This window comes from Nilaparvata lugens, chromosome 7 (genome assembly GCF_014356525.2).
Source record: "Nilaparvata lugens isolate BPH chromosome 7, ASM1435652v1, whole genome shotgun sequence".
In the NCBI taxonomy this organism is placed as follows: Eukaryota; Metazoa; Arthropoda; class Insecta; order Hemiptera; family Delphacidae; genus Nilaparvata; species Nilaparvata lugens.
Window position 1 is genome coordinate 4,469,393 of NC_052510.1, and position 15,311 is coordinate 4,484,703.

The 15,311-nt window shown below is 33.6% G+C and overlaps 1 protein-coding gene across 2 annotated transcripts in view; it reads left to right on the forward strand.

Moving 5' to 3' along the window:
- Window positions 1–6,636: 6,636 nt before the first annotated feature.
- LOC111051620 (ras GTPase-activating protein raskol) overlaps window positions 6,637–15,311 on the forward strand; it is a gene marked incomplete at its 5' end in the record, with an annotated part of 35,291 nt that continues 26,616 nt past the window's right edge. The window contains 4 exon segments of one of the 2 annotated variants that reach the window (XM_039433467.1): window positions 6,637–6,731; window positions 7,865–8,158; window positions 9,914–10,015; window positions 14,913–15,097. In XM_039433467.1, the coding sequence (XP_039289401.1) occupies window positions 6,637–6,731; window positions 7,865–8,158; window positions 9,914–10,015; window positions 14,913–15,097 (676 nt within the window). 2 annotated transcript variants of the gene reach the window in all.

Genomic DNA, 15,311 nt, shown 5'->3' on the forward strand with positions numbered 1-15,311 from the left:
CGTTTAAATTCAGCATAAAATCTAGCAAATTTTCTTTATCCATATGTGCATGAAAAGCTTTTTTGCTGCATGGTACACGTTATAATGGCAGTGGAGAGAATAGGAGAAATACGTTGCCGAACCTCTGTCCTGTCAATACCTTCTATAGACGTTAGCTGATACAGGTTTATTGATGTAATTTCAACTGTACATTCACGTTTAAAATAATCAATTATATTTTATTAAGCAAGAAAGTATATTTTTCAATAATTTCATAATGAATTCTTAAAATTAAGATTAAATATTTTGTAAATTCATTATCAATTCTACATTGTTAAAAGACGATCTGGCAACAGAGCAAAGCGAGAAAGAGAATTTGTTGAATGATTGACAAGGATAGCAATACCATTGCTAATCAAACACTGCCATTATAACGTGGACATCACTATAGCGTTAAAGGACACTACAAATTGACTTAATTTTGATTTATTCCTGCGGATGTATATTTTTGTTGTGGATAAAGATTCATTTGATAATTGATAAATAGGTGGGCAGTATTCGAACCAGAGAGGACTTAGTAATTACTCAGTATTTTACTTAGAGAGGACTTAGTATTACTTATTTTATCTGTGATTCGAACTGTCCATAGTTGACTGCAGGAAGGAAAATAACCTGTTTTATGAACTCGTTCAAATTGAGGCCTGGTTGCCTGTACTTCTATTAAATTCAACATCGGTTAAATCACGTCATCTCCTTGTTCATTTTTGTTCTTGTGACATTGTTTCCGTTGGATGACATCTTTTAACCGCGGTTAAATGACGTCGTCAACTTGTTCATTGGTTCTAGTGACATTGTTTCCGTTGGATGACATCTTTTAACCGCGGTTAAATGATGTCGTCGCCTTGATCATTTGTTCTAGTGGCATTCGTTCAGTTGGATGGCATCTTTTAACTGCGGTTAAACGACGTCATCACCTTGTTCATCGGTTCTTGTGACATTGGTTCCGTTGGATGACATTTTTTAACCGCGGTTAAATGACGTCGTCAACTTGTTCATTGGTTCTAGTGACATTGTTTCCGTTGGATGACATCTTTTAACTGCGGTTAAATGACGCCATCGCCTTGTTCATTGGTACTTGTGGCATTGAAATGTAGAATTAATAATTAATTAACAAAATATTTCATGTTGTTATGAAAATGCATTAAGAATTATTTAAAAATTTAATTTCTTGCTTAATTTGATAATTGAATATTTTAAACGGGAATGAACAGTTAATATTACATCAATAAATCTGTATCAGCTATTGTCTATAGAAGGCATTGACAAGACAGAGGATCGGCAACGTTTTTCTCCTATCTTTCTCCACTGCCATCATAACGTGGACCTCACTATAATTAGGAGGCATTGATAAACAAATCCTATCACTTTTTATATAGATTTTTCTGTGGAGCTTTGAAACTCGTTTTCAAGATATCATTCTTGCCAAATTTTATCGTTCAAACTGTTAACCAACATTTAAAAATCCTAACCAACATTCAACATTATATTAGATGTTATCAAATTCCCAATATCTCAAATAGAAACCTATTTTTCTATACAGCTTTGAAATACGTTTCAAAAAAATACTTCTTGCCAAAGTCTATAAAATAGACTTTGACTTCAAATTCAAATTCAAATTCAAATTCAAATTTATTCACTCGATATTCATACAAATATTAACAAAGTATAACACGACAAGTTACACAGTGAACAAGACTACTCACAAAAAGTACAGTATGTTACTGGACTTTGTCCGCGAATAGGAGTCAGATACAAGTGTTATAAGTAAGATTATTTATTTTATAAAATTGATATAGTTTAAGATTTAGTAGGTCTAGGAAAAGGAGTTGGGAAGAAGAGAGATTTAGAATTTAAGTATGATGTAATGAAGATGAAATGAAGATGATTGAGTGCAAGCTCGCACATACATACAAACAAACATTTTTAGTATCATTACCATTATAAATACACCAATTTGTAGAGAAAGAGCGATAATACCTATCAATCTACAGAGAAATAATATAATTAAAATAACAATCAATTCCATAGTGTAATATAATTCAACAGAAAGACAGTTATTAGTGACATCATCGAGACATAAACGTATCACACAGAATAAAAATTGATGGACTATGTAGTAGTCAATACAAGGTTGACTTGATTTGTGGATATATATTGAAACTTATTAACTTAAAACCTTAAACTTAGACTTTGGACATTTAAACTATTAACCAACATTTAAAAATCCTAACCAACATTCAGCATTATATTAGATGGTACCAAATTCCCAATATCTCAAATAGAATCCCAACGGTACATTACAGGAAATACAGAAATTCTCAGATTAGAGATTATAGGAATATCTGAGCTGTAGATAAGCATATTCAACCATATCTCAGGTATGACTCATGTCCTGACTAATCAACGAAAAGGTTGTATTTGGATATATCAGCTACTTCCATCAACTCCGCTTCAATAGATGTTTTGACAGGTCCGAAAATAGCACACACTGTCATTGTTAATTTATAATAGACCATCACACATACACAATCATGTATTCACTATTACTACTACACATGTATTATCTATCCACTAATTTGTATCTATCCTTATCTCTATTGTATTATACACCTTACCGTTACGGTGCTCCTTCACATAGCTCAAAGTCCGAAATATATTTTATCTAGCCGGGATAATCCCTGTGGGGAATTTTGTGGGAAAGATCGTAATCTCCAGGGTAGAAGTGGGGGTTGTAGACTAGATTGAAGTTGTCACTCAAGTCATTCTTGGATTAGAACTCGTGTGTGAAGGTTGTAAGTAACTTCCCAGCATATGACTTCTGCTCAGTTCTAGTGTAAACCATCATTAGATAGATATTACTCTTCCATGGTTATCATTCCTCTATGAAACCATCCTGAATTTCTCGTACTGTTAATAGATAGTATTGTTTAATACTGATTCATTAGTGATATCACAGAATACAAGTTTATAAAATATTATTATAAAACTTTTCTCTGGTGATATTAATTACTTGTGATATTGAATCTGAATAGACGGTTAATGAAACCATCCTGATTTCAATACTAAATCAGTTATATTTATTTGTATTATTTTTATTTATATAATATTATTTATAACAATCCTAAATCAGTAACAGCCTTACTGTTAATTGATAGTACTATTTAATAGTGATATTGAATCTGAAAAGTATCTTTTGATTGATAGTTAATAGTGTGATTGCATAGTCAGTGATTAGGGTTTGAGTTGACTTCTGTGATTTGTCTTACGGTTTAGATAGTAAGTTTGTGTTTGAAAAATCAGGATTCAGTGTGATATATAACTAGTGTCGTGATTTAGTTGTGTAATATATAGTGCAATATGTTCGATTGGATGAAACCTGTAAGTATTTTTTGGTATTCTGTCATAATATTGTATGTATTTATCATGAGTATTTACCGTATTTAATGTAGAATATAGATAGTATATCGTTTTGTGAAGTGTTTTCACTAATTCACTCATAATTTCCATAAGTTTATCGACAAGTCCATGATATAATTCTCAACCCCTGGATGAACAGATGAACACAATAACATTCAATACATTTCAAACACACCCTTGAATGATATTGGACACCCTTATGTATATTGAATGAGTGAGTATTTCCAAAAACTCATACTGGTGGATTGATATAAATTATTTTATCACATACTGGTGGATTGATGAAATATTTTAATACATTATTTTTAACCTCATTTTGTAAACAAAACATTGACTATAACTTAGAAGAACTAAACACTGCACACACTGATGTTATCCTAGATTTATTTGCTTTCGGTTTTTGATGTAGTGATAGTTACATGATATGAGTCTGGTTCGAAATGTTTTATGAAGATAAACTATTAATAAATTTGAATAATTTATCACTTATATTTCCGAAGCACATAGAAGACTGTCAAATAGAATTTGGAATATCTATAAAATATAAATATCTATATTTGGAATATTTATCATATCCCTGTCGGTAAAAGAGAATAAAGTACAAGTAGCCTATTCAGTACAAGAAGTATATTTGTATTTTCCTAGATTGAAATAGTTATCGACTGCCAAAACCATACCCTGTTCAAACGTGTACTCTATTCATTGCAAGTAGGATATTTATCGTTTTTTCCAATTGAAGTTATTGACTAGAAACTTCGCCCATGCTTGTGGCTTGTACTGTATAACAGCCCAAATACAACTACCATAGCTTTTGGATGGATACTCGACTTTAATATTTTTTATTTTTGTTTTCATGCTCCTTATAAAATTCATCTTTGTTGGCATGTTCCTTTCCAAATACAAAGGTTTTGATAACAGCCTTAATAAAACTACCACAGCTTTTGGATGAATACTTGACTTTCTCATCTATTTATGTTTGTATACTCCTTATCAAATTCACAGGTTTCGATATCAGGAATTATCGGATAACCATAATATTAGTAAACGTTTGGTTTATATACGGTGCACAGTTTGTCTAATTACACACACATCAATTTTTGGACGTACGATTTTTTGCTGTCCTTATAAATTATATTAGATTAAGAAGATGATGTCAAACATATGATGTGTTGATGTGTTCATGTGCTTCCAAGCTCCGTTTAATCTGGTAGAATTTATAAGTACGGCGAAAAATAATTTTACGTCCAAAAGTCGTTGAGTGTGTAATTATTGGCTTTATTGACATGAATTTAAGCAGGTCACACACAAGAATAGTGTATACCTATATACCATCCTTGGGTCATACATACTACAGTTATAACAGTACACCACTGTACGATACAACAGTTAAGCTGTGTTTACACCAAAGTTGTTAACAAAGTGTTAATAACTTAATCCTTATAGATTCTATTAGATTGAACATATCTTAGCATACACATGATGAACATATGTGTTTGTCAGCAAGTTCCGTTCAATCTAATAGAATCTATAAGGATTAAGCTATTAACATTTTGTTGATAACTTTGGTGTAAACCCAGCTATACTGTATTATCTTTTATAGTAACTGTAACCGATACCATAGAGAAACAATAGCGTAAGTAGATATCCCATGGTGTAGGGCGTTCATGTCGCAACTTTTACTGTTATCTCAAGCCGATTACTGTCGATTATTGTCATTTTCTACTGTTTTGATGGGGTGGGAGTGTATGAACGGCACAATATGAGAGACAACCAGCATCACACATCTTCACCGGAAAGAACTAAGTGGAATATCGGCTTGAGATAACAGTAGTTAAAGTTGCGACATAAACGCCCTATACCATAGGATATCTACTTACGCTATTGTTTCTCTATGTCGATACTATACTACCAAATGACATTGTATTGAATATCATAAATATTGATAAGCTTGGATATTTTATTGGCGATTCCATTTTTCTAAATTTTTTTAAAAAATATTATTGTGTTTGTTTTCAAACATGAACCGACCTTTAAATATTCATGGTTGACTCATAGGCACGTTAGCGCAGTCAAAGCTTGAATTGAAATTAATCAGCTTGCGGTTTAAACTCAAAATGAACCACATTTTAACGAAAGAGACTTGATATGAATTTAATTCAAATTTAAATGAAATTTTATTTGTGAATTCATTTTAAAACTGTGGAAACGGCACTTAACCATCCAAGACTTTCTCGGGAAATATTGGGGAAAGCTCTCAAGAATAGTATCCTAGAACTTTCCCATCATATTTATTGGAATCTAGCTAAAGTATATCAATGAGTAAAATAAAATAGGTAACTTTGAAATACTGGTCGTTTTTCGTTATGTTTCAGTATTATTTCCATATCTTTAAAATACTGTAAGGCTGGCCGTACACCGGTTAGTCAAGACAAGAGTTTAGTCACAATACTTCACATAGTTGCTTAAGAAGCAACACACACCGATCAGTCATTGCAATTAGACATGTCTTCATAAGAAACTATATGAAGTTGTGACTAAACGTGACTAATCTTGTCTTGACTGACTGGTGTGTGCCTAGCCTGAGGCTGGGCGTATACCGGTTAGTCAAGACAAGACTAGTCACGGTTAGTCACAATACTTCTCATAGTTGCTTAAGAAGCAACACACACCGATCAGTCATTGCAATTAGACATGTCTTCATAAGAAACTATGTGAAGTATTGTGACTAAACGTGACTGATCTCGTCTTGACTGACTGGTGTGTGCCTAGCCTAAGGCTGGGCGTATACCGGTTAGTCAAGACAAGACTAGCCACGGTTAGTCACAATACTTCACATAGTTGACATGTACATTTGCAATGACTAATCAGTTTGAGTTGCGTCATAAGCAACTATGTGAAGTATTGTGACTGAACGTGACTAGTCTTCTTTTGACTAATCGGTGTTTGCCCAGCCTTACTTTGATTCACAAACTACTTGAACAACTGACACCTAGTAACTATTATGACTAAACGTGTCTGATCCTGTCTTGTCTTGTCTTGACTATAGGCTAACTGGTGTGCGTCTGGCCTAAGTTTTTCGTTATGTTTCGGTACCCTACGTATTACTGTATTTCCAATGTTGGAGATTATTGCATGACTTTCGATTTTATTGTTAATAAATATATTGTATTTGTTTTGCAGAACTTTTTCTCGAAGAGGTCGTTCCGATCGAATCCGTTGAAGAGAACCAAGAGTGTCACCAAATTGGAGCGGAAACGAGCCGTGGATAACGACGGGTAGGTTCAACTAAAAAACACAAAATTTTCCTAATTTTTCAAAATTACATAAATAATTTTCATTGATAGAAGCAAACAGATACAATATTTTAAAGAAGAAGAAACAAGATATCGTCTAAATCTTCTGATTCTCAATTTTTATGATTTATCGAATTGAATCTGTATCTATAATATCGATAAATATCTGGCCTGGCCTCTGGTTTACAATTTATATCGACCGCGGCCAGTCCTATTTGTTTGTTAATTTATTTATTCATTGGATATAGCAAACAATTATTAGTTAAATTTAACTTCAACTTTCTGCATTATTTCGAAATACTATGTTTTTCTTTTACTGTTTTCCAACACTCACCAGCGGGCAAAGATTTTCTTTTTGCTGGTGATGTCTAGATTTTATATTCTATTTTAATTTTATTCAAGTATATGTATGAGTAATTATGTTTATTTATTTATATTTTTAATGATATGTCATATTATAAAGATTTTGTAATATGTTTTGAATATTCTCATTGGCAATAAATACAATAGTCGAAAAAGTAAAAAACAGGCTGTTGCTCAAAAGCTCTTATCTATTTCTTGATTTTCTCTAAAATGGTCCAAATATTATGTAGTTTGAACAGTGGCGCCATTTCACCAAACTGCTGCTGGGCAAGGGGGGGGCAAAAATCTAGAGGTATGAGGGAAGGGGAAGGAATACCCCCAAAGGATAGATCATGGTTTTCTGGGTTTAGGTCCTGGGTTTTTCCCCTTAAATGTTACATTCGAAGATGTTATTATATGCTTCATTTTCTCCAGTTTTATACAAATTTGGTTGAAGTATCAATACAAACATAGGCTAATATTATACATTATTAGTTATTAAATCAAATCATTAAATATTTATTAGAAATATAGGCCTAAAGAGAGGCCCTGAAGTAGGAATACAATGAAACAGATTTCTTGAAAATCATGGAAACAGATATTTTTTTCTTTTACAATGACAATTTCAACAGTTGTGATAAATACCATTTGTAGAGTTTATGTTCTCCTCTATATTGTTTGATTTTCCCGCTTTTTTACTCAATTTTCCCTCCTGTACCTTTATATTGTTCAATTCTCCCCGCTTTTTTACTAATTTTCCCTCTAAATTTCAGGTCCACCTGTGGAGGGGGCACCGACCCCCGTCTACCGACTCCACGCATGCGCACATCCCGTTCGCACGAGTCGCTGCTGTCGTCTGCGGCGGCACAGAGCGTCATGCAGACCTTGGCGCTGGGGGGGCCCAACGGGGGCGGCCCCGGTGGCCAGGGGGGCCAGGGCGTCGACATCAAGCCCTTACATCCGTCAGTGTTGGGGCGTGATCACTGCTTCCAGGTGACGCTACCTGCCGGCAATGCCAGGTACTTCTCATGTCGCACCGCTGAGGAGAGGGATAAATGGGTGTACAGGTTAGTCAAAAATAGTTTAAACTATATTCATTTCATCATCATAATTACTAGTAGTTCTATGAACAGTTGACCTCACGCAGTATTCTCATCCACAAGTACCTGATTGAAACTATAGACCTTATGGAAATACAGCAATAGACTGGCTTCTCCACACATCTGTGTAATCACTTGTCAGCTGATTCATGATGAATAATTCTATAGTCTGATTTTTACTCTGATATTGGCGAATGAAGGAGGCTCCTTTTTCCTTTTATATTATCCTTGAAATGCAAAATTTCCAAAAAACCTTGTATATACGTCGACGTGCAAATTAAAAAAGGAACATACCTGTCAAATTTCATGAAAATCTATTACCGCTTCTCGCCGTAAATGCGCAACATATAAACATATAAACATTTTAACATTAAGAGAAATGCCAAACCGTCGACTTGAATCTTAGACCCCACTTCGCTCGGTCAATTGTCATCAAAATTTATAGTTTTAATGTATATTTTGAACTGAAATTTTGTAAAAATTGTACACGTGAAATTCTAACCTTTATCTTGGAGTGTGTCACCTCTAAATTTGGAAGAGAAATAGCACAAGGACTACCTTATTATTCTATCTATCAATGTTATTACATTAGTCTCATTTGCATTGTAAATAAATAAATAATTGAACGAGCGTAGAGTAGAGAGGTCTTATTGATAAATTGGACACTATAGTCATAGAGAAACAATAGCATAAGTAGATATCCCATGGTATAGGGCGTTTATGTCGCAACTTTTACTGTTATCTCAAGCTGATAGTCCACGTAGTTCTTTCCTGTGAAGCTTTATGACGCTGGTAGTCTCTCATATTGTGCCGTTCATACACTCTTAAAACAGTAAAAATCAACAATAATCGACTTTGAGATAACGGTAAAAGTTGCGACATATACGCCCTATACCATGAGATATCTACTTACGCTATTGTTTATCTATGCTATAGTCCATAAGAAACAGATTCCGAGCTGGAGGAATATGCGGAGCAGAGAAATGGAGGGAGATCAGCCAATTACATTGATGACTGGAGTGATAGAGAGAAGCGCTGTTGCCAAGTTGTCAATCAGACTCTATCGACTCGTGCTTTTTTCAATAACAGTGATATAGAGAAGCGCTCTTGCCAAGTTGTCAATCAGACTCAATCGACTCGTGCTTTTTTCAATATTCCATCAAATTCATTTATTGCCAAAAAGAAAGCAAATAATTTACTCATACACACAGATACATATGCAAAAATAAAAATAATGCTTTCAGAGAGGAAACTATGTATGTGTATCATGAACTGTTGAACACTCACTGAAGACTACAAAACGCTGTCCGGTTTAGCACGGCAACATCGCCGATGTATCCCTACTTTTCTCTGCTCCGCAAATCTCACCAAGTCGGAAGTTGTTTTGTATCGACTATAGAGCAAAGAGTCGTTGTTCGTTTGTGGGTTTGTTAATTGTCTGCTCACTAGTATTATTTCATAGTATTATTTTGAAATCTTCCTGACGTTATTCAACTGTATGGACATTTTCTGTATTATTGTTGAATAAAATGAATATTCTATTCTATTCTATTTTATATTATTCGAATCATTTATTGAGGTACTAATGTCCAATGTTACAACCAAATATATGGTATTTCAAAAATGAGTGTATAGGTTTGTAGAATTGATATAAAACTATTTCACAATTCTTGCGCTATACTATTCAGTAATCTGATTACTAACTTATTTTTCTGTTTGCAGCCTGAGGAAGACAGTTCAGCCCGACCAAGAGCACACAAGGAGAACCGACAATTCGTTGAAGATCTGGATTTTGGAAGCCAAAGGAGTTCCTAACAAGAAAAGGTTCGTACAGTAGCTTGAATCACTACTGGTTTGTACTGGAAATACAGCCAAATAAAATAGTCATTCAGAACATAGATTAGAACCATAATTGAGACAATTTGAACAATGAAAAGAAAAAGAAAAGTTCCTAACAAGAAAAGGTTGATACAGTAGCTTGAATCACCATTGAAAATACAGCTAAATAAAAAAATCATGCAGAACATAGATTGGAACCATAATTAAGACAATTTGAACAATGAAAAGAAAAAGAAAAGTTCCCAACAAGAAAAGGTTAGTACAGCAGTATGAATCACCATTGAAAATAAAGCTAAATAAAATAGTCATTCAGAACATGAATTAGAATCATAATTAAGACAATTTGAACAATGAAAAGAAAAAGAAAAGTTCCTAACAAGAAAAGGTTAGTACAGCAGTATGAATCACCATTGAAAATAAAGCTAAATAAAATAGTCATTCAGAACATGAATTAGAATCATAATTAAGACAATTTGAACAATGAAAAGAAAAAGAAAAGTTCCTAACAAGAAAAGCTTAGTACAGCAGTATGAATCACCATTGAAAATAAAGCTAAATAAAATAGTCATTCAGAACATGAATTAGAATCATAATTAAGACAATTTGAACAATGAAAAGAAAAAGAAAAGTTCCCAACAAGAAAAGGTTAGTACAGCAGTATGAATCACCATTGAAAATAAAGCTAAATAAAATAGTCATTCAGAACATAAATTAGAACCATAATTAAGACAATTTGAACTATATAAAAAGAAAACACTTTTTTTTAAGCTAAATTAATACTCCACAGATGGAAATAAATTGGAAGTTGCATTTGTTCAAATGCTAATTAATGAATAATTATTATTAAACAAAAATCCCAATTAAATGCTGTAAACCACCTCGAAGACTTCTGCTACTGCAGATATTGACAATAGGGTAAACAGCTAGATGGAAATTCGATAGCTAGGTGCAAGGTATCTAGAATACATAAGAATACCTTGGCTAGATGGAAATAGTCAATAGTCAATAGTCAAAATTCGTTATTACATATTCTTCAAGAATAGCAATGTTGTCAAGAATAAAAGAATAATTTTTGTATAGTAGCGCTCAACAAATTTCCGTCTACCTGTTTCCCTGTTGTCAATATTTGCAGTACCTAGCAGAAGTCTTCGGGGCGATTTACAGCATTTAATTGGGATTTTCGTTTAATAATAATAATTATAAAGTAATAATAGTAGTAATATTATGAATTATTGATTCAATTTTGATTTTTGTTGTTAGGTATTTCCTGTGAAGCTTTATGACGCTGGTAGTCTCTCATATTGTGCCGTTCATACACTCTTACCCGTCAACAGTAAAAATCAACAATAATCGACAGTAATCGGCTGTGATATACGGTAAAAGTTGCGACATATAAGCCCTATACCATGGGATATCTACTTACGCTATTGTTTATCTATGCTATAGTTCATACGAAACAGCATCCGAGCTGGAGAAGATTGCGGAGCAGAGAAATGGAGGGAGATCAGCCAATTACATTGATGACTGGAGTGATAGAGAGAAGCGCTGTTGCCAAGTTGTCAATCAGACTCAATCGACTCGTACTTTTTTCAATAACAGTGATAGAGAGAAGCGCTGTTGCCAAGTTGTCAATCAGACTCAATCGACTCGTGCTTTTTTCAATATTTTATTCAAATTCATTTATTGCCAGAAAGAAAGCAAACACATTTACTCATACACATAGATACATCATGCAAAATAAAAATAATGCTTTCAGAGTGGAAACTATGTATGTGTATCATGAACTGTTGAACACTCACTGAAGACTACAAAACGCTGTCCGGTTTAGCACGCGCAACATTGCCGCCGCTGTATCCCTATTTTTCTCTGCTCCGCAAATCTCACCAAGTCGAAAGTTTGTTTTGTATCGACTATAGAGCAAAGAGTCGTTTTTCGTTTGTGGTTTGTTAATTGTCTGCTCACTAGTATTATTCCATATTATTCGAATAATTTATTGAGGTACTAATGTCCAATGTTACAACCAATATGGTATTTCAAAATGATTGTATAGGTTTGTAGAATTGAATCAACCTATTTCACAATTCTTGCGCTATACTATTCAGTAATCTGATTACTAACTTATTTTTCTGTTTGCAGCCTGAGGAAGACAGTTCAGCCCGACCAAGAGCACACAATGAGAACCGACAATTCGTTGAAGATCTGGATTTTAGAAGCCAAAGGTTCCTAACAAGAAAGGTTCGTACAGTAGCTTAAATCACCATTGAAAATATTGCCAAATAAAGAGTCATGCAGAACATAGATAGAGACCATAATTGAGACAATTTGAACAATGAAAAGAAAAAGAAAAGTTCCTACAGAAAAGGTTAGTACAGCAGCATGAATCAACTACCGAAAATGCAGCCTAAATAAAGTCATTCAGAACATGAATTAGAACCATAATTAAGACAATTTGAACAATGAAAAGAAAAAGAAAAGTTCCTAACAAGAAAAGGTTAGTACAGCAGTATGAATCACCATTGAAAATAAGCTAAATAAAATAGTCATTCAGAACAATAGTGAAGCTGTGTTTCTTTTCTGGCTCAAAATTTTGCAAAATACTACTCAAACATTTCCATTTGTAGAGATTTGAGTGAAATATTTTTGTTTTTTATCAGTTTTAAATATCGAAATTCAAAATTTTTAGTTTAGTCATTAGTTTTGAAGTGGAAATTGGACTTTTTGAAGTGAAAGTGAATCTTAACCTTATTCTTTTTTGAAACTTTTATTTGTAAAAATTTGGGAGAAGACAGTTTTGGCTATGCCTGTTGTCTTCGCCCAATCATTTATATTTATTATAGTTATGATTGTATAATTTTCAATGAATAAATAAATAAATAAATAAATAAATATGAATAAATAAAACAAACATAGATTAGAACCATAATTATGACAACTTGAACAATGAAAAGAAAAAGAAAAGTTCCTAACAAGAAAAGGTTAGTAAGCAGTATGAATCACCATTGAAAATAAAGCTAAATAAAATAGTCATTCAGAATATGAATTAGAACAATAATTAAGACAATTTGAACAATGAAAAAAAAAGAAAAGTTCCTAACAAGAAAAGGTTAGTACAGTAGCTTGAATCACCATTGAAAATAAAGCTAAATGAAAAAATCATGCAGAACAAAGATTAGAACGATACAATTTGAACTATATAAAAAGAAAACACATTTTTTAAAGCTAAATTAATAAACACAGATGGAAATAAATTGGAAGTTGCATTTGTTCAAATGCTAATAATGAATAATTTATTAAACAAAAATCCTAATTAATGCTGTAAATCACCTCGAAGACTTCTGCACTGCAGATATTGACAATAGGGTGAACAGCTAGATGGAAATTCGATAGGTGCAAGGTATCTAGAATACTAAGATACCTTGGCTAGATGGAAATAGTCAATAGTCAATAGTGAAAATTCGTTATTACATATTCTTCAAGAATAGCAATTGTTGTCAAGAATAAAAAAATCTGGTGTGGCGCACTCACACAACTTTCCTTGCCGTTATGAAAATTGATCACCTGACGCTAGTGTACACGCGCATCTCAAGTGTACTATTCAAAGATCTGCCAGCTGGTGACAGGACAATAACGCTGGAGACACACGAGGTCTGCTATCTCTTCATAGTGAATGATTTAATAGAATCAACAGTTGCCAACAGTTTGCATTATTGAATAAACACATTTTCTCGAATTTCGAGCTTATTTCCAATTTTAGGTGAAAATGTCACTGAACAATTATTGTAGAGATTTTCATGCTCAATCTTTTCCATCTAAATTTTTTGTTCAAATTGTATCTGAAGCCTGATAATTGGGAATTTAAAATCACACTTTGCATTGATGGGGCGGAGCTCCTGAAATTTTACAGATATGGGACTCGTGGCAGTTGATAGAACTTATTAATGACTATTTTTGGTATAAATTTGATCAAAATCGTTGGAGCCGTTTTCGAGAAAACCGTGAAAAACATGGTTTTTTAGTCATTATCCGCCATTTTTCTCAAGAATATTACGGAGCTCCTGAAATTTTCTCAGTAATGAGACTCATGCCAGTTGATAGGGCTTATAATAGCTATTCATGGTATAAAGTTGAAGAAAATCGTTAGAGCCGTTTTCGAGAAAAACCGTGAAAAACATGGTTTTTTAGTCATTATCCGCCATTTTTCTCAAGAATATTACGGAGCTCCTGAAATTTTCCAGAAATGAGACTCATGCCAGTTGATAGGGCTTATGAATAGCTATCCATGGTATAATTGAAGAAAATTGTTAGAGCCGTTTTCGAGAAAAGCGTGAAAAACATGGTTTTTTACTAATTATCCGCCATTTTTTCCGCCATATTGAATTGAATTTTATTGAATTTCTTATTGTCGGACCCTCATGGTATAAGGACCTTAAGTTTAAAATTTCAAGTCAATCGGTTAATTAGGAATGGTGTTATCGTGTTCACAGACATATACACATACACACACACACACAACACACACCACACACACACACCACACACACACACACACACACACACACACACACACCCCAAAAATCATGTTTTTGGGACTCAGGGTCCTTGAACGTATAGAAAACTTGAAATTAGGGTACCTTAATTTTTTTGGAAAGCAATACTTTCCTTACCTATGGTAATAGGGCAAGGAAGTAAAATAATTCTTGTATAGTAGCGCTCATCGAATTCCGTCTACCTGTTTACCCTGTTGTCAATATTTGCAGTACCTTGCAGAAGTCTTCGGGGCGATTTACAGCATTCAATTGGGATTTTCGTTCAATAATAATTATAAGTAATAACAGTAGTAATATTTATGAATTATTAATTCAATTTTGATTTTTGTTGTTAGGTATTTCTGTGAACTATGCCTGGACAAGACGCTGTACGCGCGAACGTCGGTGAAGCAGAAGGGCGAACTGTGCTTTTGGGGCGAACATTTCGACTTCCTCAACCTGCCTCTGGTCAACATGATCAGCATCAATCTCTACCGCGAGGCCGACCGCAAGAAGAAGCGCGACAAGAATGTTCTTGTTGGTCAGTTGCTCTCTTTTTTTACCCTTGCTTGTAAATTTTTTGAGAATGATACATTTATAAACAATGAATTCTCAATTTGTTTTTATTCATCTCCAAGTCTTTTTAATGGTATTGATCGCCAGCTATTGGGAATATGTCCATGGGGGCCCTAGCCAATTATACTGATTTGACAAGGAATTCCTAACAAGAAAAGGTTCGTACAGTAGCTTAAATC